Source organism: Syngnathus leptorhynchus, chromosome 3 (genome assembly GCF_054491065.1).
Source record: "Syngnathus leptorhynchus isolate UIUO chromosome 3, UIUO_Slep, whole genome shotgun sequence".
NCBI classification, from domain to species: domain Eukaryota; kingdom Metazoa; phylum Chordata; class Actinopteri; order Syngnathiformes; family Syngnathidae; genus Syngnathus; species Syngnathus leptorhynchus.
This window is the reverse complement of record NC_141197.1, coordinates 1,252,171-1,275,643: the sequence shown is the minus strand read 5'-3', so window position 1 is coordinate 1,275,643 and position 23,473 is coordinate 1,252,171. Positions and strand designations below refer to the sequence as shown.

Here is a 23,473-nt window from a genome sequence, read left to right as displayed (position 1 = left end):
TTTTATTATCATTTGACAGTGATTGACCGTCCGACCAAATTTCTCTTTCAGCTTCATGCACTTTTGTCTGAAAAAAAAAATCACGCACAGGTCATAAAGGGTCACTTGAATGTACTGAATGGTACTTACTCTACATGGAAAAAATATGTCAGTGTTAAAATTCACTTTGAATTTGTAATGATGTTTATTTTTTGATGAGTTTTACTGACATCGGCGCACCCACTTTGGGTGTGTCGCTTGTTTATTTTCCATTTTAGCTGGTCCACATACTAAAGGGAAAAAGGCAGTCATTGAAATATTGTTTTCCTGCCTTAGGAGGAACACCTAGTGTTTAAAATTGTGGTTTATCACTACTGTAATTCATATGCCCATTGCTACTCTTGTCCACATCAATCTGTGAAAATAAAAAGTGATCTGCATAATGTTTTGACTTTATTGACATCAAATATGAGCTCCTATGAGGATAAAACAGTCGCATTTTCACATAATCAAAAATAATGTGCAAATTGTTCTTTTATTATTTTTAATGGTTGAAGTGGATAACATTAAGACTCTGCATATGGATTTTGGTGGCGATGGATGGATGGATGGATGGATGGATGGATGGATGGATGGATGGATGGATGGATGGATGGATGGATGGATGGATGGATGGATGGATGGATGGATGGATGGATGGATGGATGGATGGATGGATGGATGGATGGATGGATGGATGGATGGATGGATGGATGGATGGATGGATGGATGGTTATTTAGTTATTCATAGATAGCGACTTCAATGTGTGCGTATCTGACTCTTGCTGTTGGTAATATAGATTTGTCACCTTGAAAATACCTGAAAACTTTTGTAGATTTGAAACCATTTCCATTCTTCACTTCTTTTCTGCTCTACTAGGTTAACTCTACTTCATATTCACAGCTATGGGAACAAATTTTGGGCATCTTCCGGAAACAAGTCTTTAAACTTATCACTTTTCATTTGGGGCCCAGTGGGAATCGTCTGTGTTTGTTTAGTGGTAAGTCGGATGTACCCCACCCCTCAAAGTCAGCTTCGATAAGCTCCAGTCTCTTACAACCCCAATCAAGATAAGTGCTATACAAAATGGATAGATGGACATTTTGTGCTCTTGCCAGTTTCTTCAGGAAAATAAGTTAAATTCCAAATTGTACCAACCAAGGGTGTGCTACTCGAAGGATCCACTGGTCTGATTAGATCATTGTTTTACATGATCATCTTTTCACACTTTTCCTTCTCGGTTAAAGCTTCTCACAGCTTCCTACATGTACATTCACATTGGAATACTATTTGCTTCCGGACATGAAAGATGAGTCAGATTGTACCTGACTCACGTTTCACTTGAGTGGGGATGGGGCGTGTAGTAAACATTCCAGAAATTTAATTCATCTAGAATGCCTTTTCCAACTTTTATCAACACTAATTTGACCGGCTGTAACACTAATGAGCGCAAGCTCAGGTGACCCTGCCATGGAGAATGTTGGAGTCATTGCACAGGTCACTCTCAATTTATGTGCATGTACAGTAGGTTTGCATTGACATTCTTCATATTCGATGTTTACGTGGAGGATAGATGTCGACACAGACGTCGTTTCTATGGTTTTTGTTGAATTTGTTGTCACCGTTCGTTGTTTGTTAAGGGTGGTTAGCCTATGAACATATAATATTCTGCTTGGACTCTAGCAAATTGAGGGCTTCATCACATTAACTGAGGCGTAAAAGAGGTTGAAGTATGGCATGTAATGGTAAAGCATCTCTGGGAAATGAGCTCATGTCACTGCAATGTTGTGATGGAAACATGACTATGCGTGTGCGTGCGTGCGTGTGTGTGTGTGTGTGTGTGTGTGTGTGTGTGTGTGTGTGTGTGTGTGTGTCTGTCTGTCTGTCTGTCTGTGCGTGTGTTTGTGTGTGTACACGAGAGATTCTATTTTATGAGTCACAAAGTCAAATAATGGCAGAGCTGAAGTAGACCTTTTTTCTTTCCGTTGAAACGTCACAACAAAATAGTCAAATATCAGGTCAGTGTGTTTTGATCAAAAACACTTTGGTCAGAGTCAAGATCCTTTTTAAAGTCATTTAGGTGTGCTTTGTGAATTAAATGCTGTTTGCTCAAATAAACATCTTGATTTCTCAGTGTCAAACAAAGTTAAACATTAGTTTTGTAAAGGCAAAAATATTTACCATACTCTCTTTGTATGAAATCTTGTTTTTGTGTCAAATATACATTCATTTTCATCTGACATCTTCTATCTAATGCTTCATCTTTTACAAAGTAGTGAATATATGGGACACACATCTGCTTGACACATTCACACATTTTCAGCTCTCACATCATTCTGGGACACTGATGGACACACAGATGTTGAGTGTGTGTGCGAAGGAAGAGTTAAATGGGTGTGAGTCAGCTCTTGAATAAGAAACTGGTGGGAACATTGCCAGTTTCACTCCACCTCCAGGGTACAAACTCTGGAATGTGTTTGAGGAGTACCTCTGAGATTTCTTTAATCACTTTTATTGTTTGGTTGTGACGATCCTTACCCAACAGGCTAATGAGGTAGTGCCTCTTCTGGGTGGTTTCTTGGCAATACACATACTTTTTCTGAAGAATCACATATTAGCCTCCATACACACTGTTTCCTCTCTCACCAACTGTCTTGTTTTGCACTTAGGCACGTGCATACAAACACGCACGCAAGCACACACACAAATTATTATTAGTAGTAGTAGTAGTAGTATTTACTCATTGAAAATAAAATATGTAACAAATGAAAATTTACAATATTATCAAGTATGTCCATGCTTTGAAGAATTGCAAGTTTTACACTAGAATTAGAATTAGTATGTTCTATTATCGCATGCATATTTAAGACATTTATCCTCTGCATGTAACCTCACAATAGTGAACAGAGCAAACACACACTGCTGCAAGGATTGATTTAGCACATCCTCTCCAGCTACTTTTTGTCTCTCCACACTGACACAGGTGACATTTTTTTTACCCTTGAACCAGGATCACCCAGGCCGCTCCATTCCGGCCAGCCGGCCACAGCTGCCTCAAGGTGCAGGTTACATTCCAAGTTGGTGTTAACAAGTCCACCTTTCTTTTCTCTCTTAGGTTCAGGCTTCGTGGCCTTCTGCATGGAATCCTTATAGTGAAGGCTCGTTGGGCCATCCTCCACGAACCCGACGCCAGCTGCACTTTAGGAACGAATGGGCAAGCTGGAGCGGCTGGTCCGTGTGCTCACGAAGCTGTGGATCTGGTGCTTCTGTGCGCACACGAACCTGTATCACCAGGTTAGGAACATCTCACAACATATTGGGCTGAATGGGCACCAATATTTCAAACTTTGCTTGAAAAGAATTGATCAAGTCAGAATCTGTCTGTCCCATTTTACTCCTTATGCATACACACTAAATAGTTGAGTTTTGATAAGACATTAATGAATTAATAAGGTTCCAAACGACCATTTTTGTTTCAAGCCTAAAGCTTCCTTCCACAGAAATCCTGCAAAATTGCAGCGTCAGTATCATAAACGAAGATAAAACGGCTTGCCCATTGATGTGGGATATCGCCTTAAATTTGCGTCCTTTCCCCACAATGTTTGTCGTGAAATACAATTATTTTTAACACAACGGCCAGGAAACATGAATACTGTACTCTTCACACCCAGGTTATTTTGGACTGAGGGTCCTACCTCTGTTTTGACTTTGACACTACATCCGAATATGGAAAATTGCTGGGTTGACTCGGCCCCTATCACTATGAGTCACGAAAGAACAATATTGGTCCAAATGCTTATATTAACTGTCAAGCCCTTGTAAAAGTCTGAATTTTTCCTCAGGTCAATCGGATTCTTCCCCTTTATATAAAAGATCGAAAAAAGAGCCAGAGACAGGAAAATTGTGTCTTTTATAAGGGCTTGACAGTTAATATGAGCAGCATCTGGACCAACCTTTCATTACTGACTTCTTTATGTGATATCACCAGATGGAGCGTAACTACATTTTGACTTGCTGTACCTTTAAGGCAAACTGAATTCTAGGTTATTTAAGGAAGCCAAGATTTTATGCTGCTAGAAGACGTGTGTCGTTGCTGTTTGCATAGTTTGAGCTCCTTATGATAGGGCAGGGTGGCATAAGGTCTTCCACATTGGAATGGACTTCATTCTAACATAATATCAAAATATAACAACCAAATATTATATTTTTAGAAGAAACTAATGTGATTAATTTCTGGACTATTTTTAGCGGTCAACAGTTAAATAAATTGAATTTTGTCCCATTTATGTCTTTGTCAGAAACCCAGTGGGTGGACCATGTGGAGGGGATTCAAGACAATACAAGATCTGCAACACTAAGGTCACTCAGCATCAAGGTTTTCCACTGTACTAAACTGCCACGCAATTTTCAAGACAAATATTTTTGGACAATGGCTGATGTTTGCTCTTGAAGTTGAGCACGTGGGCGTGTTCGGGGATAATGTTGCGGCTGAGACCTTTCAGGGTGTGAACTGGAATTTTACAGACATATTAACCTTTGTCTTTAGTGCTCCACTCCAAGCTCTGAGGTTTGATGCAGTCGCGTTGAAGTCGGACTTCGGGGCTGCTACCGCGTTAGATACGTGAGGGGTTGTGCGTGGGTGTGTTTGGACAGGCATACTTGCATGTACATAGACAATCTCACAGATGAGTTGAAGCTTGTTTCAGGATGAATGTGAGTGCATGTTGTGCACTTTGTACCTGGTGATTCAGCTCAAGCCTCAGGTACAGTAAATAGCCACCCTTCTCAGACGTGTTTTCTGCGCTCTGACATATCTGTGTTGCTACATATTAGCTGTCATTTAGTTCCTGAAGGCTTCATTTGCAAGTTAGGTTACATTTAAGCTTGGGATTACAATTTGCCTGGGTTGAAAATAAAAAAACCATATTCATCATTGCTATAGTCGTGTATTCTTAATGCAAATGCATTCTGTGCAGGAGTGCCCTCCTGGCTCGCAAGATTTCCGAGAGATGCAGTGTGCTGCTTTCAATGACAGACAATTGATGATGGGAAATTCTTTCAGATGGACTACCTTTCATGGAGGTCAGTCTGACATCTCAAATCACTTTGTACAAACCTAAACTCTTTCTTTTTGTTCTTCAAACTTCGGTGCAGATTTTGATGTTGGGGAGAAAAACAGATCTGCGCGTTATCTTTAAAAAGAGACCAAAACTATGCCGATTGAAGAACAGCTCCTAATTTACTTTAAGTGTACCTTTTTAGATGTTTGAGGTAAAAATGACAAAAATAGGAAGGAGTAAAATGATATAAAATTGAAACTGCTTAAAAAACAGAACTGAAATGACACTGCATTTTTATAAAGCAAACCAAAACTAACTTTTTATGGCTATTATGTCCTTCATTTCATCTTTATCAACTATCATCATACATTTTGGGTTCATTTTGAATGCATTTATTTTAGTACTGCTGTCAACCATGGCGCTGCACTGGCACTTCAGGATACTATATTCCCATAAAAATATCTGCAAAGTCCCCAGCATGCTCCTGTTGTTTATTAGGCCTTTAGAAAAAAAAAAAAAGAAGAAAAAAAAAAAAAGAAAAGAGAACCGCCTTATAAAGCAAATAAAGTGATAAAAATCAACTATTTGCTCAAGAAATCACAACCAACTACAATGACAAATCCAGTCATCATAGCCTTGGGACATAAAGAAAATACATTTCATTATCTTGTGACCTTGCAAACCAAACCTGTGCTCTTGCAATACTTTTACGTGTTCATGTGAAATTCTTTCCTGTCTTCTTAAGTCATTTCAGTTGACATTTATTTCTGTTATCTTGTTAAATAAAATTTTAAACGTAATATTTAGATAGCACATACAGTCAAACCTCGGTTTTCGACCACAATCCGTTCCAGAAGGCAGTTAGAGAAGTGATTTGTTCGAATTCTGAATCTATTTTTCCTATTCCAAATAATGAAAAAAAAATGTAATCAGTTCCAAGACTAAAAAAAAAAACAAAAAAAAACCGCATTTTTTCATTTGCGCATTTTTGGCCGATCACGCAACTGCAGCGCACCGCCGAACGCGCAACCGTAGCACGCTGGTCCCATTATTGTGACAGAGCCGTTGCTGAAATTTAGAAAACATTTTTAAAGTCCTGATGTACTTTCCAAAATGTAAGTGGAGCTCAGTGCGCAGGGAGCTTAATTTGGTCCGATCGCGCAACCACAGTGCGCTGGGCGCTCACTGCTGCATTGCTTTAAGAACGTCTCTGTGTTTTAGGATGGTGCTTATCGTTGATTTTGCCATGCAAAACTCCTTAGCTAACTCAGACACACGCACACCACATTCATATTCATCCATTTTCTGTACCGCTTTGTCCCCACGGGGGTTGCGGGCGTGCTGGAGCCTATCCCAGCCGTCATCGGGCAGTAGGCGGGGGACACCCTGAACTGGTTGCCAGCCAATCGCAGGGCACACAGAGACAAAGAACCATCCGCACTCGCACTCACACCTAAGGGCAATTTTGAGTGGCCAATTGGCCTATCAAGCATGGTTTTTGGGATGTGGGAGGAAACCCACGCGGACACAGGGAGAACATGCAAACTCCACACAGGGAGGGTCGGAGGTAGAATCGAACCCGCACCCTCCTAACTGTGAGGCAGACGTGCAACCCAGTGCCCCACCGAGCTGCCCCAGATTTATATTTTGCCATTAATTCTTTCTTAAACTCAACAGTTTTGCGCACCACTCTCTACTATTCTACCTCTTTTCACCATCAGCAGCTTTACTGCTCCCACTTGCTTTCTTTGGAGGGAGGATTGACCCTAATCAAGTACGAAGCCGCGCGCTCGGGTTTTCTCGGGTCCTCTCGGCTCATCTCGCGAGGTTCGACCTCCAAATTTTTGTTCGACATCGGAAACAAAAAAATCTCGAATTTTTCATTCGAACTCCGATTTGTTCGAGAACTGGGATGTTCGAAAACCGAGGTTTGACTGTATATGTAATAGTAATGACATATCTTGCCATTCTTAATTTGATAAAGATGCTGTCAGGCATGTTTTGCATCCGATAAGGAAAACAGCTTAGAGCAGGGGTGTCAAACTCCTTTTTGTTGCGGGTCGCATCATAGTCATAGCTTCCCTCGGAGGGTCGTTATGATTGTCAACATCTTCTATATACAGTATAGGCTAAAAAACAAACTAATGAATAACTAGTTTTGAAATCAGAGACTAGTAAAAACTGTTCACATTTTTTAAAAAGACAAATGGCAATAAAATTGCAAGCAATGTCTCTTTTTTCTTTTTAAGTGAAGACAATTTTAGTAATGGTATAAAGTCAATGAAAAATGTGTCTTTGCAGGCCATATGAAATGATGTGGCAGGCTGTATCTGGCCCCCGGGCCTTCAGTTCGACATCTATGGCTCAGGGCATTTCACTGTGACATTCTCTAACCCAGTTGAAAGCAACAAGCCAATGACTGAACATTTCTCCTACCAGGCTCCAACCCCTGTGAGCTCAGCTGCCTGGCACTGGGTCATAACTTCTACTACAACTTTGGACGTGTACTTGATGGCACAGCCTGTGACAAAGTACCTGGAGCTGTGTGTGTCAACGGACGCTGTCTGGTGAGAGCAAACACAGTGCCTCCAACTTGTAGTATGCTTATCAAGGACAACTTTGGACAAAACCTGGAGCAGAAAGCTGTATAAACGGTCATTCTTGGGAGCCCAAATGCACGTATCCATCATCAGAACACTATAAGGCAAAATAAGGACAATGACAAATGGCTCCCATCAAAGTTTTGTCCAATCCTTCTTGCCAATGGATATGCATATATTTGTTTTGCTAACAGGGAATTTAACCATAGCCTTAACGTGTTTGCCTCACATTAGTGGTTCCGGGCTTAAAACTCTGGTCACGCCTTTCTGTGTGGCGTTTGCTTGTTATCCCTGAGCCGGTAGTCAGACTTCCTCCCATGTCAGGAAAGTGAAAGCTTTCAATTGTCCATAGTTGTGGTTAGTGGTTTTTGATAGATTAACTCTGCTTGTGTATGAAAGAAAATAATATTCCTCAAAACTTCACGACTTGTTTTGTGTTCGACTTTGGAAATTCTCATATTCTCAGATAGAGCAAATGCTCAAAGTAATCTTTGGGTAAATTTGATTAATTTCAGAGGAGTCATTTGCTTTATCATGTTCATTCCCCCTACGGAACCTTGTGTTGTGTACACTGTACCTTCACATGATTACCTGTAATTCACATACATGGTTGGAGTGTTTTTCTGTTTTGAAAGTAATTTAGGGGGCTGATTATAGGTCTCCTGGAATCTCACTGGAGATGAAGGCTAAAGTAAAAGACATTCACTGTAATCTATGTAGAGGCAAAGTTCTCCATGCAACTATTATCACCCTGTGTTTTGGAATTTATAGAGATATCTCTAGACCCTCAACGGGCCCCTTGCTGCGGGTAAATGTTTCAAAGACTTGAAAATGACAGGGAGAAGAAACAGAGGGTGTGTGTGTGTGTGTGTGTCTGTGTGTGTGTCTGTGTGTGTGTGTGTGTGTGCGTGCGTGCGTGCGTGCGTGCGTGCGTGCGTGCGTGCGTGCGTGCGTGCGTGCGTGCGTGCGTGCGTGTGTCATGCTAAGTAGAAAGTTGATCGTGAATAACTGCACAACATAAACAAAAAAGGTTGCCTCGTGTCACATAATATGCAATTGGAAGCACTTACGACAGACATCCCATCAGATCATAATCTTTGTTGTTTCTATACTTTGTATAGAAACCTGGCTGTGATTCCATCTTGGGTTCAAAGGAGCAAGAGGACGCCTGCATGGTCTGTGGAGGGAAAAACACCACCTGCCTTCATCACAGGAGTGTTTACCAGAGCAACAGCCTCGAGGCAGGTAGGATACACATACACAGACACACACGCACACGGATGTGCAATAATCACCATGCGGAATCACTCTCAGACCGACCTGACATCAGGATAATACCGGAATCTTGGCCTGATTTGTCATCACTGATGTTTAGTCATGAGGCTTTTCAGAGACCTTTATGCCATACTAAAGCAGTTGGCTACCCTCCATCATCAAAATTAAACTAACAACCGGTAGTCTGAAATTTCAGTTTTCTGAAAGAAGAGGCGTGTGCTGAGTCCCAACACAAGTCATCCTATACAAGTTGGGCTACTTACCACAAATGCACCTGTGATATCCTTGAAATGTGTCCACGTGGGTCTTAAGAACCGTCAACAATTAAATAAAATAAAAGCCCATCCTGGACAAAATTCATTAAAACCTTAGCCTCTGTAAGTAACAATTCACCATACCGAGAAAATATACTTTGAATGGTCGATGGAAATCTGAATTTGGTTCCTTGAGATGCTCTCATCACGCCATACAGGGATCCAAGAATAAAATTTCAGCAAAAAAAAATAACAGCTGTCAGTAACAATACACCCAAATCTTGATTTTACTCGCTTTGATCCTACGTGGTTTGGTCATGGACCCCAATATTTTTTTGTCATTAATACATTTTCAAGTAATATTTTGAATGGACAATATGAGGACCATACGAAACTAAATGACTTAAACCGTAAACCTTAGCGCTAGCGATTTGATGGATTTCCGTGACCAATTTAAAGCGGTTTGATAATAAGAAGTCGGGCTGTTTCATCTTTATGACTGTTTTATTACAGTGTTACGGATAGCTTGAATTGCTTTTGATTCGGAAAGGGGGAAGTTCACGGAATCTGCTTCTCCACACAGACACAAGTCAAAGCGTGGCTGAACACAGTGGTAGAACAAATGGCTGCTTTAGTCTCTCTTCCATCCAATTCACATAGCATCAAAATGTCTTACTCAAGCCGCCTGTCATTGTCATCTGCGTATTAGTCTTTTAATAAAATGTCAACAGACTTCAATATGTGTGTGGAGGTGGACAGCAAACAGACCCCTTCGGCTGCCCAACAATACGCCTGACAGAAATTAACGTCATAAAGGACTGCTTTGGCTGCCTAAAAACATGCCTTTCTAAAAACAAAATGACAAGACTTTCTATACAACACGCTTTCAGTGTTACAAACCATGTAGTTTGGTTATTCCCAAATTCTGAACCCCAAAGTCCACGTAAAATTGAGGTTCAGGTGTAAAAGTAAAAATTCAGTTCACAAGTTGTAAATTTAAACTACAATATTTCCCCGACTATAAGTCGCTCCGGAGTACAAGTCGTACCAGCCATAAAATGCATAATTAAGAAGAAAAAGAAATTTATAAGTCACACTGGAGTATAAGTCGCATTTTTGAGGGAAATTTATTTGATAAAATCCAACACCAAGAACAGACATGTCCTCTTGAAAGACAATTTAAAATAAAAATAGAATAGAGGCAACAACGGGCTGAATAATTGTACAGTATGCTAACGCTACATGAGACATAAACAACGAACTGAGAACGTGCCTAGTATAACATTAAATAACATGCTAACAAGTTTGCCAAACCATCCGTGTCACTCCAAATTACTAAATCCGATGAAATCTTCATCCTCTGTGTCACATTAATCAACTCCGCTAACTCCGGAAGTAGAAGATGCGGTGCTTCCTCTTCTACTTAGTTTACGTCAGACTTATTGTCAGCTGCAGTTCCAATTATTCCACAGGTCTAGAGGGCCGTCTTGCGGTTTAGTGTAAAAATAACATGTGAAATGAAATGTGTTAATAATTCAGTCGCTTAAGTCGCTCCGAGTATAAGTCGCCCCCCCGGCCAAACTATGAAAAAAACTGCGATTTATAATCCAGAAAACACGGTTGTTAATTTCATGGTTTATAAATAAAGTTGTTGAACTAAGTTTATAGTGCTCCAAAAATGAGCTCGCTCATTTCATTTTTTTAGAATATGTTATTGTAAAATATTAGCACCAAAAAGCTGCCATTTGCCCGGTTGTTGCCACCCATTCCGTATGAAGCTGCAACTTGCTGCTTGAATGCTCTTTTTTCTAAATGAGGAATTAAAGTAAGCAGGCATGTAGTTTTCATGAACTGATGACGACGTATCTGCGGCCTCCTACAATCCGTGCACTACTTGGAAGTGGAAGGTGCACGCGGCGCCACCTCACGGTACTACAACAGCTCTGGCGTGAAACAAGTGGCCTCCCCACGGTTGTGTGTGGGAGCAGACTGGGCCAGCCTGTAGGCCATAATGGGTCAATGTGAGCAAGGAGAAAACAAGTTGATAATGTCTCCTTTGTTTGGGTGACTCCAAGTCCTGGGAGGATTTCTCCCTATCCACAGCTGTGCTTCCAAACGAAGAGAGAATTGACGGAGGGTGGCGACACAAAACGCTCCTGCAAGGTCAGATCCTTTAGAGTTCATCAGGGCCTGTCTGGAAGTCTGACGATGGGGGCTTACTGAACTTTGTGCATATTTTCCCCCTCAAATTGGTAAGCAGGAGCAACCAAAGCAAAAGACTGTTCACAGTGTGTAATAAATGTCCCGCAAAAGGCAACAGCTTTCCACTCAGCAACAGCCTCTCAGCTTTATTGCTCTGAAATATTGCTATCGAATGAATGGCTGTGATTTCAACTTATTCTTGAAGTGTGTGCAGAGGGGCTTGTAAAGCAGCCCTGTATAACTGAACTCATTGTTCACTAACAGCTAATGTCATCAAATCTGATTGAGCTTGTCAATGCGCAAATATGAAATGTCATGTAGACTGTATAGTAGGTAGTAGGACTCAAGTAGGGCTGAACAATTAAATTCATACTGTTTCATCTTGCTTGGTCGGTGGGCTTCATTTTTTTTCTATATGCATTTTTCATTCATTTATTTAGATAGTATTATCTAGATAAGTTCAGTGTTTGACAAGTGCAGTCCAGATGTTTGCACATCATTGTTTTATGAAACGTGAAATGTTGAAGTGATGAAGTCACAGATTTGTTGGCATTATTGTTTTAATCAGATTTATGACCTATGTTAACACCACACTTTTGTGAGGTTGTCGCAGTGAACGCCCAAAAGACTGCAAGTCAGTGTTTATCAACATTTCTAGTAGTGAAATGGCTGTTTATATTAATTCATGGTTTATATGCCTTCATTGTAGCCTAACCTACACAACAAACTGTATATATTATAAATTTGATATGGTTTATTTGAATAAAGATTCATTTATTACTTGTGTTTGTTTAAAAAAGCGTGGAAACAGGACCTTGAAAAAAAATCGCAAAAAAATGAAATCACAATTGGATTTTTTTTCCAAATTGCTCAAGTCATTTCCCTACTTCCATGCAGGTAGCGTAACTTCGAAACTCGTGATGACATGATTTTGATTGGTTGTCCTGTTGTATATGTGTCCTATGATTGAGTGCCGTCCAAGTCAGTGTCAATTCTCCAGAACAGTCAATAAAATGGAATGGGAGAAGGAAATCTGTTCTCTTGTGTTTTTAGAGCAATGTGACAAGAAGATTCAAGTCTCTAATGCAGTGTGTTGTTCCATTGGCTAGGAGGACCCTTGGGATACAACGAAGTAGCCAAGATACCAGCTGGAGCCACTCACATCCGAGTCACGGATAACAGCAGGAATTATCTCGGTGAGATCACGAACACACGTACAGGCCACCTGGTCTTGTGTGTGCATATCTATTTCAGGTTACTGCTGTGTCACTGACTCCATGGCTACACTTGTAAATCCAACATCTCAAATAATTTCCTGGCCTTGCTATTACTTCCTCTCCCCCAGAGACAGTCGGGGTTCAGCAGCCCCGTCTGCTCACTGGATGTGTGGTGGGTTTTCCAGGCCGCATAACAACCACGACTTCTATTCTCGTCTTGTTTATGAGACCAAAATAAAAGTGTCCTCGTAATAGCACACGCGGTGGTTTGACGCATATGAAAGCTTTATCTGACTACCAGAGCAAAGCAGGTGAATGTGCTTGTTTCCATTACATGTCATGGAAAATCCCTTTCAGCACTTAGTGGAGACAACTGCCTTATATGGTCATCTGGCTTCTTTCTTTCTTCAATGTGCACCTAAACGCACCCTCTTCCCTATAGTGATCCACTGATACAGAAAGATAACTTGTGTCAGATTGAACAAGAAAAGTTTAACTCTAAAATCGCCCTCTTGCCTCTTTAAGCTCTGCAGAATGGTCGCTCCCAATTTGTCATCAATGGTAACTGGAAGATTAGTGTCCCGGGTGAGTACAATATAGCTGGGACCAAACTTCTATACCGGCGGTCGGCTGATACCTGGGAGAGCTTTGAGGTTCCGGGGCCAACCCTGGAAGACTTGTTTCTGATGGTGAGATAGCGAGAAACAATTGGATCACCTAAAATCAAGGAACCTCTCTCGTCTTTATGTATCAATGTTGTCTTTGTGTGTACAGGTTCTTGCCACCGACAGAAATCCAGGCATCGAGTACGAGTACTGGTTACCCCCAGACCAGTATGACCTCCACCACGGGAGAAGTCCACTGCGTCAAGCTCAGCACAGTCCGAGCTACCTCCCGTGGGAGCAACCCACCATTAAAACCACTACCACCACAACCAGCACTACGCGGCCTCCTCCAGTGAGCACCCGTCCCCACTGGCGTAAGGCTCCTTTATTTCTTACTCTTCACTAACTACAGACTGAACCGCCGTTGCAAACATCATCATTCTGAAATCTCTCTTTGCATAACAGCAGAATAAGAATAATGACTATGGGAATGAGGTTTTGCACATGACTTCTGACAAGTTCAATTATAACTATCCATTCACCTGCATTACATATAGTTTTGTTTTCAAGCTAGTAAAGGAATTTATTCTTGAAGACTGATAGGAGGGTCATCTCTTGAATCTCTTGTAGTCAGAGTCGTTGAGGTCACAGGTCACTGACCTACCTGGCCATGATATGAGTCTTGAGGGTCACATGAGTCAAATGCCTCTTAGCTATACAACACAGGGAAGCAAATGAGTCAACTTTCTGCTTCTGTTGTCACACCTACCTTTACTAGTGTCTTGTCAATTTAAAATCCCTTCTTCTCATTTTCTTGGGCCATAGAGATTTTTCACGCGACAGACTATTCTATTCTACTGGAGTTACCTTCATTTCTTTATTGTTTCCCCAACGTAACAGGCCATGCGGTAAAGAAGAATGGCATGTTAGCAGGTCTTGTCTGCTTTGATTGGTCTCGCGAGGGCTGCTTTTATTTCCAAGTGATTCCTTATTATCTGAAGGCTCATTTATGAGACTAGGGCTGATTTTTATCAAGTGGGAAAAATGTTGCTCCTTTCACAATTTTACACAAAATCATTGTATACTCAAATCAACGAGCTTCAAATGCAGAATTAAACTCGTGGCATTCCTGGGATTTTTTTTTATTGTGCTCACGACTGTCTGAGCCTGCAGGTATGATTGTATTTTAAAATGTAGGGCATTATTCAAATCTCCAGGACCTCAATTTTTTAACAGTACATCACATGACTGTGAAAGTAGCCATAAGGTGGCGCAAGCTTTTCAACAGGACAGCTGCTTTGAATAGAGTTTGCCGGGGAGTTTGCGCTTAAATTAGACAAGGACGAAAAACAGGAATGGTAAAATGTTCTAACAGGAACTCTAGTATAGTATGTATGGTAATATATACTGTATACAGAAAGTTGATTGTATGTAATATACATAGTATACCTATAATATTATCGAAAATCGAGAGCCGTTCCATAAATTAATAATGATTGGAATGCTGATCTAAAAATAATGCATCCATTGCAGTGTGCTGCTCAAATGTATTCCAAGTACTTGTCCTATTCTCATATCCTCCTGCGTGATAGTAACTGACTGCGTGGTGGTCCTGGTCCTCAACAAGTGCTTTAGTTTTGCTAGCGTTGATGACTAGTAATGAAACGCATATTAATTACAGCTTTAGCATCATGGTCAGGAGTCTGTTCATGGCCACACATTTGTGACATTGAAAGCATGTGATTGGCTGGTGAAAAAAAGCAAAATACAAATCTGCAGGCTACTGCTAAAGAATGCATCTGTTTTCCATTTCCCGACAAGCCTGCTCTACACATGTGCTGGGTTGGGTTCCTTGTTAAATGTTAAACCCCGTAGCCTGAGGCTTTGTGCATTCTGTCACACTCTAGCCAACGATGCAAAACATTGTGGCTTCATGTTTAAATTTAATGACTATGAGATCAATATGACAAAGAAATAAAATCCTCCATTTTTTTTTTTTCTTACCAATGTTCAGTGTTCCCGATGCTCAGCGTTATCTATCACTTTCACTCATTATGGTCTACATGGATATTAAAACGAAGCCTGAAGATGTGTACATTGAACAGTGCATTATTATTATTATTATTATTATTGTTATTATTGGTAGTAGTAATAATAATTTTTTTAAAAAGCAGTAGTAGTAGTAGCAGTAGTAGTAGTAGTAGTAGTAGTAGTACGTAGTAGTTGTTGTTGTTTTTGTTGTTGTTGTTGTTGTTGTTGTTGTTGTTGTAGACACTACAAGTGTACAAAAATCTTACAGCTCAAAAAAAAAAAGGCCACTTGCTAGTTCTGGAGCAGGAGGTGGACAAAAGAAAACAACAGTGGGGTCCTGGGAGCCATCCCACTATAGTACCCTTAGACAAAAGTTTAAAAGTTTGGAGTAAATAGGTGAATTCCATCTGAATTTCTCAACATTTCAAAATGGTAACTTGAGAATTCACTGAAATTGACCGAGTTTACATTAAAGCGCTTCATGATCCTGCGTGGTCTCTTCTGATTTCTATCACAGATGATCCAATAAATGTGTTAAGCACTGTATTGAAAATGTAATGGCTCATGAGGAAATTCAATAAGTGTAAAAGTGACATTACTGTACCAACTGGCTTGGACAACTGTGTCCGTTTTGTGCCAAGCAGTTGTAAGGCCTCTGAAGCCACCACGGCAACCTTCCCGCCATCCCATTTTGCCTCGTCTGGAACGAGAGGAGAACCATAGAAACCTGCTTCCTCAACCCTCGCCTGGACGTAAGTTGATCGGTCGACCTCACATTTTGACAACTCACAACAACCAAGTTTTTCAGGATGACAAAAAGTGGCTTTCATGCAAAATGTTTCAGCAAGCTTTCAAACACAACAAAGTACAAAAGTATTTGGCCACCTCATCATGACATGTCAAGAAACGAGTCTATGGGATTTTATAGTTCATTCTGTTGCAGATCGCTGATGTCAGACGAGAGGGCCTGCTGTAAAATCTCCTTTGTAGTTCATTTCAAAAGACATGTCAGGAAGAACAAGTCATTCAAACTTGTCTTGTGGTCCTTTGTTGTGGTGGAATAATAATTTGTTTAAAAGTAGTCTTTATGAGTCTTTTGCTGTAGCATGAATCATGTATAGTAGTGATGGGGAGTTATTTTGACACTATTGTCCTAAAAGCTCTTGAATTAGTACACGTTGAGTTGATTTCTCTTCATTTTAACCTCCAGGGCATTGTGGGAAATGCCGGAGGGTTAAAGGTCGAAGAGAGCGCCAGAGGCAGTATTGCCGGAAGGATTTTAGTAAGTCATAGCTTTTTATGTTCTTTAACTTTTCTTTTTAAGCACTGTCAATTTTTAACTTGAAAAGTACTTTTCCAACCAGTTTTTCGGGCCAGAGTCTTAGGGAAGCTATACAGAGGAGAAGAGACGCGTTACGACGTCCAGATCCTCCATTCTTACCGGAACAGCTTCCGCCTGGAGCACCGTGAGTTCCTTTGGGTCCCAAATGTGTGTGACTGCCCCAACCTCGAGCGGGGCAAGCAGTACATACTGATGGTGCGGCGACACATTAACTATGAGCATACACTAAACCGCATCCTGCTGGAGGAGGACAGTTACGTGGTACCGTACAGACCCAGAGAGGACGAGCTGGTGCGGCAACTGGAAAGGCTGTGCAACAACAGTGGACAGAAATATCCAGCAGCATAAACTGACTGACAACAGCTGAACTTTTGCGTTCATCAAATCAAGGCTTGCTGAATACCAGAGCGTTGTCACTGGAGAGGAATGCCCACCGGATGAAACTCTCTACAGTAAAGTTTATTTAAAAGCCTGCATGGTTTACTATTATATAGAGCACTTTAGGTGGACACCTGCAGCCACCTGTAAACACATACCAAAGAGCATTGAATTTGCCAATTTTCTTTTTGTTAACTTTATTCACATTATTGTTGTTGCCAACTTTGAGGAAAATCCAATCGTGGTATCCTGACTCAATAGGTTTTGAATGACACCTTTGTAAGCATTCCTATCGAATCTATAACAAACTAACATCACCAACTTCATTTGACAAGATCAAGTGGAAATCCCACTTTATTGTTATATATTTGATGTTCTTGTATTGTATTTTAAAGTGAAATACATATCATTCAGTCACTAATCTGTAACTAGAACAAGTTTTAATTTTAACGTTTGAAGAATTTATACACAGTGTAAACACACCGAAAGGGGAAGTCAACACTAACTCGTCTTTACAATAACATGTTTTGTTTGCCCCCACTACTCTAAACACACCTTCACCTTCATTCACCTTCATCTTCTTCCGCTTATCCGGGGTCGGGTCGCGGGGGCAGCAGCTTTAGGAGGGACTCCCAGACCTCCCTCTCCCCAGCCACTTCCTCCAGCTCATCCCGGGGGATCCCAAGGCGTTCCCAGGCCAGCCGAGAGACGTAGTCTCTCCAGCGCGTCCTGGGTCGACCCCGGGGTCTCCTACCGGTGGGACATGCCCGGAACACCTCCCCAGGGAGGCGTCCAGGAGGCATCCTGATGAGATGCCCGAGCCACCTCATCTGGCTCCTCTCAACGTGGAGGAGCAGCGGCTCTACTCCGAGTCTCTCCCGGATGACCGAGCTTCTCACCCTATCTCTAAGGGAGAGCCCGGACACCCTGCGGAGGAAACTCATTTCAGCCGCTTGTATCCTGGATCTCGTTCTTTCGGTCACGACCCATAGCTCGTGACCATAGGTGAGGGTAGGAGCGTAGATTGACCGGTAAATCAAGAGCTTTGCCATTTGGCTCAGCTCTCTCTTCACCACGACGGACCGGTACGGAGTCCGCATTACTGCCGACGCTGCACCGATCCGCCTGTCGATCTCGCGCTCCATCCTGCCCTCACTCGTGAACAAGACCCCAAGATACTTGAACTCCTCCACTTGGGGCAGGATCTCATCCCCGATCCGGAGAGGGCATTCCACCCTTTTCCGACCGAGGACCATGGACTCGGATTTGGAGGTGCTGACCCTCATCCCGACCGCTTCACACTCGGCTGCGAACCGCTCCAGTGAGAGCTGGAGATCACGGACTGAAGAAGCCAACAGCACCACGTCATCTGCAAAAAGCAGTGACGCGATGCTGAGGTCCCCAAACCGGACCCCCTCAACGCCTCGGCTGCGCCTAGAAATTCTGTCCATAAAAATTATGAACAGAATCGGTGACAAAGGGCAGCCTTGGCGGAGACCAACCCTCACTGGGAACGAATCCGACTTACTGCCGGAAATGCGGACCAAACTCTGGCATCGGTGATACAGGGACCGAACCGCCCTTATCAGTTGGCTCGGCACCCCGTACTCCCGAAGCACCCCCCAGAGAACCTCCCGAGGGACACGGTCGAACGCCTTCTCCAAGTCCACAAAACACATGTGGACTGGTTGGGCGAACTCCCATGCACCCTCGAGGATCCTGCCGAGGGTGTAGAGCTGGTCCACTGTTCCACGGCCAGGACGAAAGCCACACTGCTCCTCCTGAATCCGAGGTTCGACCTCCCGACGGATCCTCCTCTCCAGCACCCCTGAATAGACCTTACCAGGGAGGCTGAGGAGTGTGATTCCCCTGTAATTGGAACACACCCTCCGGTCCCCCTTCTTAAAGAGGGGAACCACCACCCCAGTCTGCCAATCCAGAGGCACCGTCCCCGATGTCCACGCATTGCTGTAGAGGCGTGTCAGCCATGACAGCCCCACAACATCCAGGGCCTTTAAGAACTCCGGGCGGATCTCATCCACCCCCGGGGCCTTGCCACCGAGGAGTTTTTTAACTACCTCAGTGACTTCGACCTCCGAGATTGGAGAGTCCGCCTCAGAGTCCCCAGGCCCTGCTTCCATAATGGAAGGCGTGTCGGTGGAATTGAGGAGGTCTTCGAAGTATTCCCCCCACCGACTCACGACATCCCGAGTCGAGGTCAGCAGCACACCATCTCCACTGTAAACAGTGTTGACCGTGCACTGCTTCCCCCTCCTGAGACGCCGGATGGTGGACCAGAATTTCCTCGAAGCCGTCCGGAAGTCATTCTCCATGGCCTCGCCAAACTCCTCCCACGCCCGAGTTTTTGCCTCAGCAACCGCCGAAGCCGCGTTCCGCTTGGCCATCCGGTACCTGTCAGCTGCCTCCGGAGTCCCGCAGGCCAAAAAGGCCCTATAAGACTCCTTCTTCAGCTTGACGGCATCCCTTACCGCCGGTGTCCACCACTGGGTTCGGGGATTGCCGCCACGACAGGCACCAACAACCTTACGGCCACAGCTCCGGTCGGCTGCCTCAACAATGGAGGCGCGGAACAAGGTCCACTCGGACTCAATGTCCCCCGCCTCCCCCGGGACGTGGAAAAAGCTCTGCCCGAGGTGGGAGTTGAAGCTCTTCCTGACAGGGGATTCTGACAGACGTTCCCAGCAGACCCTCACAGAGCGTTTGGGCCTGCCAGGTCGGACCGGCATCTTCCCCCACCATCGGAGCCAACCCACCACCAGGTGGTGATCAGTTGACAGCTCCGCCCCTCTCTTCACCCGAGTGTCCAAAACATGCGGCCGCAAATCCGATGACACGACTACAAGGTCGATCAACGAACTGCGGCCTAGGGTGTCCTGGTGCCAAGTGCACACATGGACACCCTTATGCTTGAACATGGTGTTCATTATAGAAAAAATCCGTGTCGAGCACAGAATTCCAATAATAGAACACCGCTCGGGTTCAGATCGGGGGGCCCGTTCCTCCCAATCACGCCCTTCCAGGTCTCACTGTCATTGCCCACGTGAGCATTGAAGTCACCCAGTAGAACGATGGAGTCCCCAGAAGGAGCGCTCTCCAGCACTTCCTCCAGGGACTCTAAGAAGGGTGGGTACTCTGAGCTGCCGTTCGGTGCATAGACACAAACAACAGTCAGGACCCATCCCCCCACCCGAAGGCAGAGGGAGGCTACCCTCTCGCTCACCGGGGTGAACCCCAATGTGCAGGCGCCCAGCCGGGGGGCAATAAGTATGCCATAAGTAAGTGAATACTAAATACTACTTAGTATTTATAAAATACTTTAGAATACTCTAAACACACCATTCTGACAAATATTATGTTTGTTATGAGTTAAGCAGCAAAATGTACCTGTTTTTATGTATCAATGAGGCTTGCCATTTTGTCACTTGCTGTCGACTGAAAATGACATCACAGTTGCCAGGTCTCAGGTCACAACAAATCACGGCTCATAGTAAAAAAAAAAACGGTGAGCTGTGATTGATTATGATGTGAGACCTGGCAACTGTGATGTCATTTTCAGTTCACAGCAAGTGGCAAAATGGGTTGCCCTCTGAGATGGATAAAAACAGGTGACTTTTCCATCCATCCATCTATCCATCCATCTATCCATCCATCATCCATCCATCATCCATCCATCATCCATCCATCATCCATCCATCATCCAGCCAGCCAGCCAGCCATCCATCCATCCATCCATCCATCCGTCTATCCATCCATCCGTCCGTCCATCCATCCATCCATCCACTTTCTCCCACTCATCCGGGGTCGTGGGGGCAGCAGCATAAGGGGGGAAGCCCAGACTTCCCTCTCTCTCCCCAGCACACTTTGTCCAGCTCATCCCAAGGCGTTCCCAGGCCAGCCCTTTAGACAGACTTAGACTTAGACTCAACTTTATTCATCCCTTGGGATTGCTCTCGCAGGAAAATTCTGGTTACATACAGAAATACTGCAAAAGAGAACATTGCACATGAATAACAAACAAAGAAGAGAGCAGTGAATAAAGCGCATAGCAATAGCAATAAATAAAGTGTTGAGTAGGAAATAAATAAATAAAAAATAATAATAAATAAGTAAATAAAATAATTGCAGGTCAGTTGTTATTGCCCAAGCCACTTCATCTGGCTCCTCTCAACGTGGAGTGTTGACTGAGCTTCTCAAGTGGATTTTCCCTGTTTAATTTATATTCCACAAACAAAATATTAATCAGAACACTGACGAGTTGGGCTGCAAAGAACATATTAGAAAGAAGTTGACTTCCCCCTAAATATTGGGGCATCAATCAATCAGTCAAGTGCAGAGCAGCTAATTCTCCATCTCGTAAAACTTTGCCTTATTTGGTGTTGCATGTGACATTCATGACTTGTAATTACACAAAACCAAAGTTTATATTAGTGTGTTTGACCGTGTACTCTTCTATTTATATGACATCAATTGGAACACAAAGTCAAATAGATGTAATTATGCTTTGCAAAATTGCAACTGTGATTTTATAACAAGAAACTTCCTCACTAAGTTGAACGGGGTTTGTGAGGTGGATTTTTTTCTTTTACCCATTGCTCAAGCTTTGTTATATGGCTTTAAAATACTTATTTACATTTATGTTTGTTTATAAGCGTCAACCATAATGCTTTGCAGAAAACGTGTGACTTTGTTGTATTTTTTTGTATGGCACTGTTTCACTTCAGAAAACTGTTTTTGTGTGCCCATTGTGTTCTAAATGACATTTTACTTCATAAACCTCATCCGTGTGCCAAAATAATACATACCTTTTTTTTTCAAATAATTAATATTTGAGCTCCACTGACATGTCTGTAGATAGAATGGGCCTCCAAAGACATCGGAACAATAACAACTATCTCAGATCATGGGTTGAATCTTAAAAATTACTTTTATAGATTCAACATTAATGTTTTAGAATTCTTTTTTTTTTTTTATTGAAAAATAACTTGCAAATGTCTAATAATGGCTGCTATTCATTAACGACAAAAATGAAGAAGACAGAAGGCAAGCAAGATTTGCAAAAAACATGTTTTTTTTTTTTAAATGAGTAAACTCTACAATGGTGGATACTTGCTACTGAACTACAGATACTTAGACTGAGCCACTGCTGTTCATCAACTGTGGGTCATCACAGTCAGGCTGGGGCTCCCTTCAGTAGCAGTGTGACATGTGTAACACCAGTCAACCTCACCAGGAATTGCCATCCAGGCTAGGAAATACTTAACACAGGATTTTTTTTTTTTTCTCATATATCACTAGGAAAATGAAGCGCACTGCTACATTCACTTACTGCATCATGTCCAAACACAGAGGAATTGAGCAAAAGAAAATCTCAAATGGAATAATAAATTGTTTTGATCGTAATAATCATAAAATACCCCTTTCTGAAGGCAAGAGACTCTATCCTTTCTGGACATATTTTCTTTAAGCACTGCTGCCTTGCAATTTGTATCATCATGGTACCAAATGCACAAATATAATGTAAACAAAAACACATTTGAATCTGTGAGAGGAAAAGCATCCATCCATTTTCTAATTTCAGTTAAGGTGTTCTGAGTCGGAGACGCCAGAGCTTAATGAGTGAACTGATCACCAGAGATTTAGCGGACACAAGAAATATCTTACTGACACTTAAAACAGAGTCTTCTTCATTGCATATTTATTCATTGTGTTCCTTTTTAGCTGCCTTATTGTTCAGTAACACTTCAAATGATGTCTAGAGGATTAGAATCCTATTTGGATTAGAATCCTATTTGTCCTTTATCCTATTTACAAAACAAATTGATCTTTGGCTTTTGGCCAGACAAAAATGTTTTTAGCTCTGACGTTGTTTTGAAGTGAATGAAAAATAATGCTTACAGTTTATTTTTGTACTAATTTGTTATAACGCATCCATCCATTGTCCATACATCTTATCTTCATGAGGATCACGGGTGTGTTAGAGTCTATCGACACCCATGTTCAATATTATGAGTTCAAAGTAGTAGTTTGCTTGGTGACAATTAAACAGTTTTACAGGACACCGAAAAACAAGATTTGAGCATCTATATCAATTGACTCAGCTTTGTAAGATTCTGTCCAAACTGGACACATTTTGTTGAAAAATGACTTTTGCTAATAATAACAAGCAATTCTACCACACACCTGTCAGCCAGGGGGGCCATAGGCCTTAATGTTCCCTGTTAAAGGACATCTGATATAAGCAGCATAACATTACAACGTAGCAAAGACAGGGCTTTACAGCTTCATGTTGTGAAATATATTGAAAGACTTTTTCACACAGAACAGACACGAGATTAATAAATGTGTATTATCTAACTTTTTTTCTCAAAGTACTTCGTCAAAATGATCATAAAAAAAAAAAAAGATCATGAATGGAATATCCATCCGTCCATTTTCTATACCGCTTGTCCCCACGGGGGTCGCGGGCATG

The 23,473-nt window shown here is 42.3% G+C and overlaps 1 protein-coding gene across 2 annotated transcripts in view; it reads left to right on the top strand.

Annotated features, from left to right (window-relative positions):
• adamtsl5 (ADAMTS like 5) overlaps nucleotides 1-18,269 on the top strand; it is a 31,565-nt gene extending 13,296 nt beyond the window's left edge. The window contains exons 3-13 of one of the 2 annotated variants that reach the window (XM_085908244.1): nucleotides 3,135-3,313; nucleotides 4,318-4,378; nucleotides 4,996-5,101; nucleotides 7,519-7,646; nucleotides 8,801-8,924; nucleotides 12,520-12,606; nucleotides 13,153-13,316; nucleotides 13,402-13,606; nucleotides 15,908-16,015; nucleotides 16,474-16,545; nucleotides 16,628-18,269. In XM_085908244.1, coding sequence (XP_085764370.1) covers nucleotides 3,135-3,313; nucleotides 4,318-4,378; nucleotides 4,996-5,101; nucleotides 7,519-7,646; nucleotides 8,801-8,924; nucleotides 12,520-12,606; nucleotides 13,153-13,316; nucleotides 13,402-13,606; nucleotides 15,908-16,015; nucleotides 16,474-16,545; nucleotides 16,628-16,953 — 1,560 coding nt within the window. In that variant the 3' untranslated portion in view covers nucleotides 16,954-18,269. Of the gene's footprint in view, nucleotides 1-3,134; nucleotides 3,314-4,317; nucleotides 4,379-4,413; nucleotides 4,783-4,995; nucleotides 5,102-7,518; nucleotides 7,647-8,800; nucleotides 8,925-12,519; nucleotides 12,607-13,152; nucleotides 13,317-13,401; nucleotides 13,607-15,907; nucleotides 16,016-16,473; nucleotides 16,546-16,627 lie in introns of those variants that run through there. The other variant, XM_085908245.1, reaches the window with a different exon arrangement.
• The last annotated feature ends 5,204 nt before the right edge of the window (nucleotides 18,270-23,473 follow it).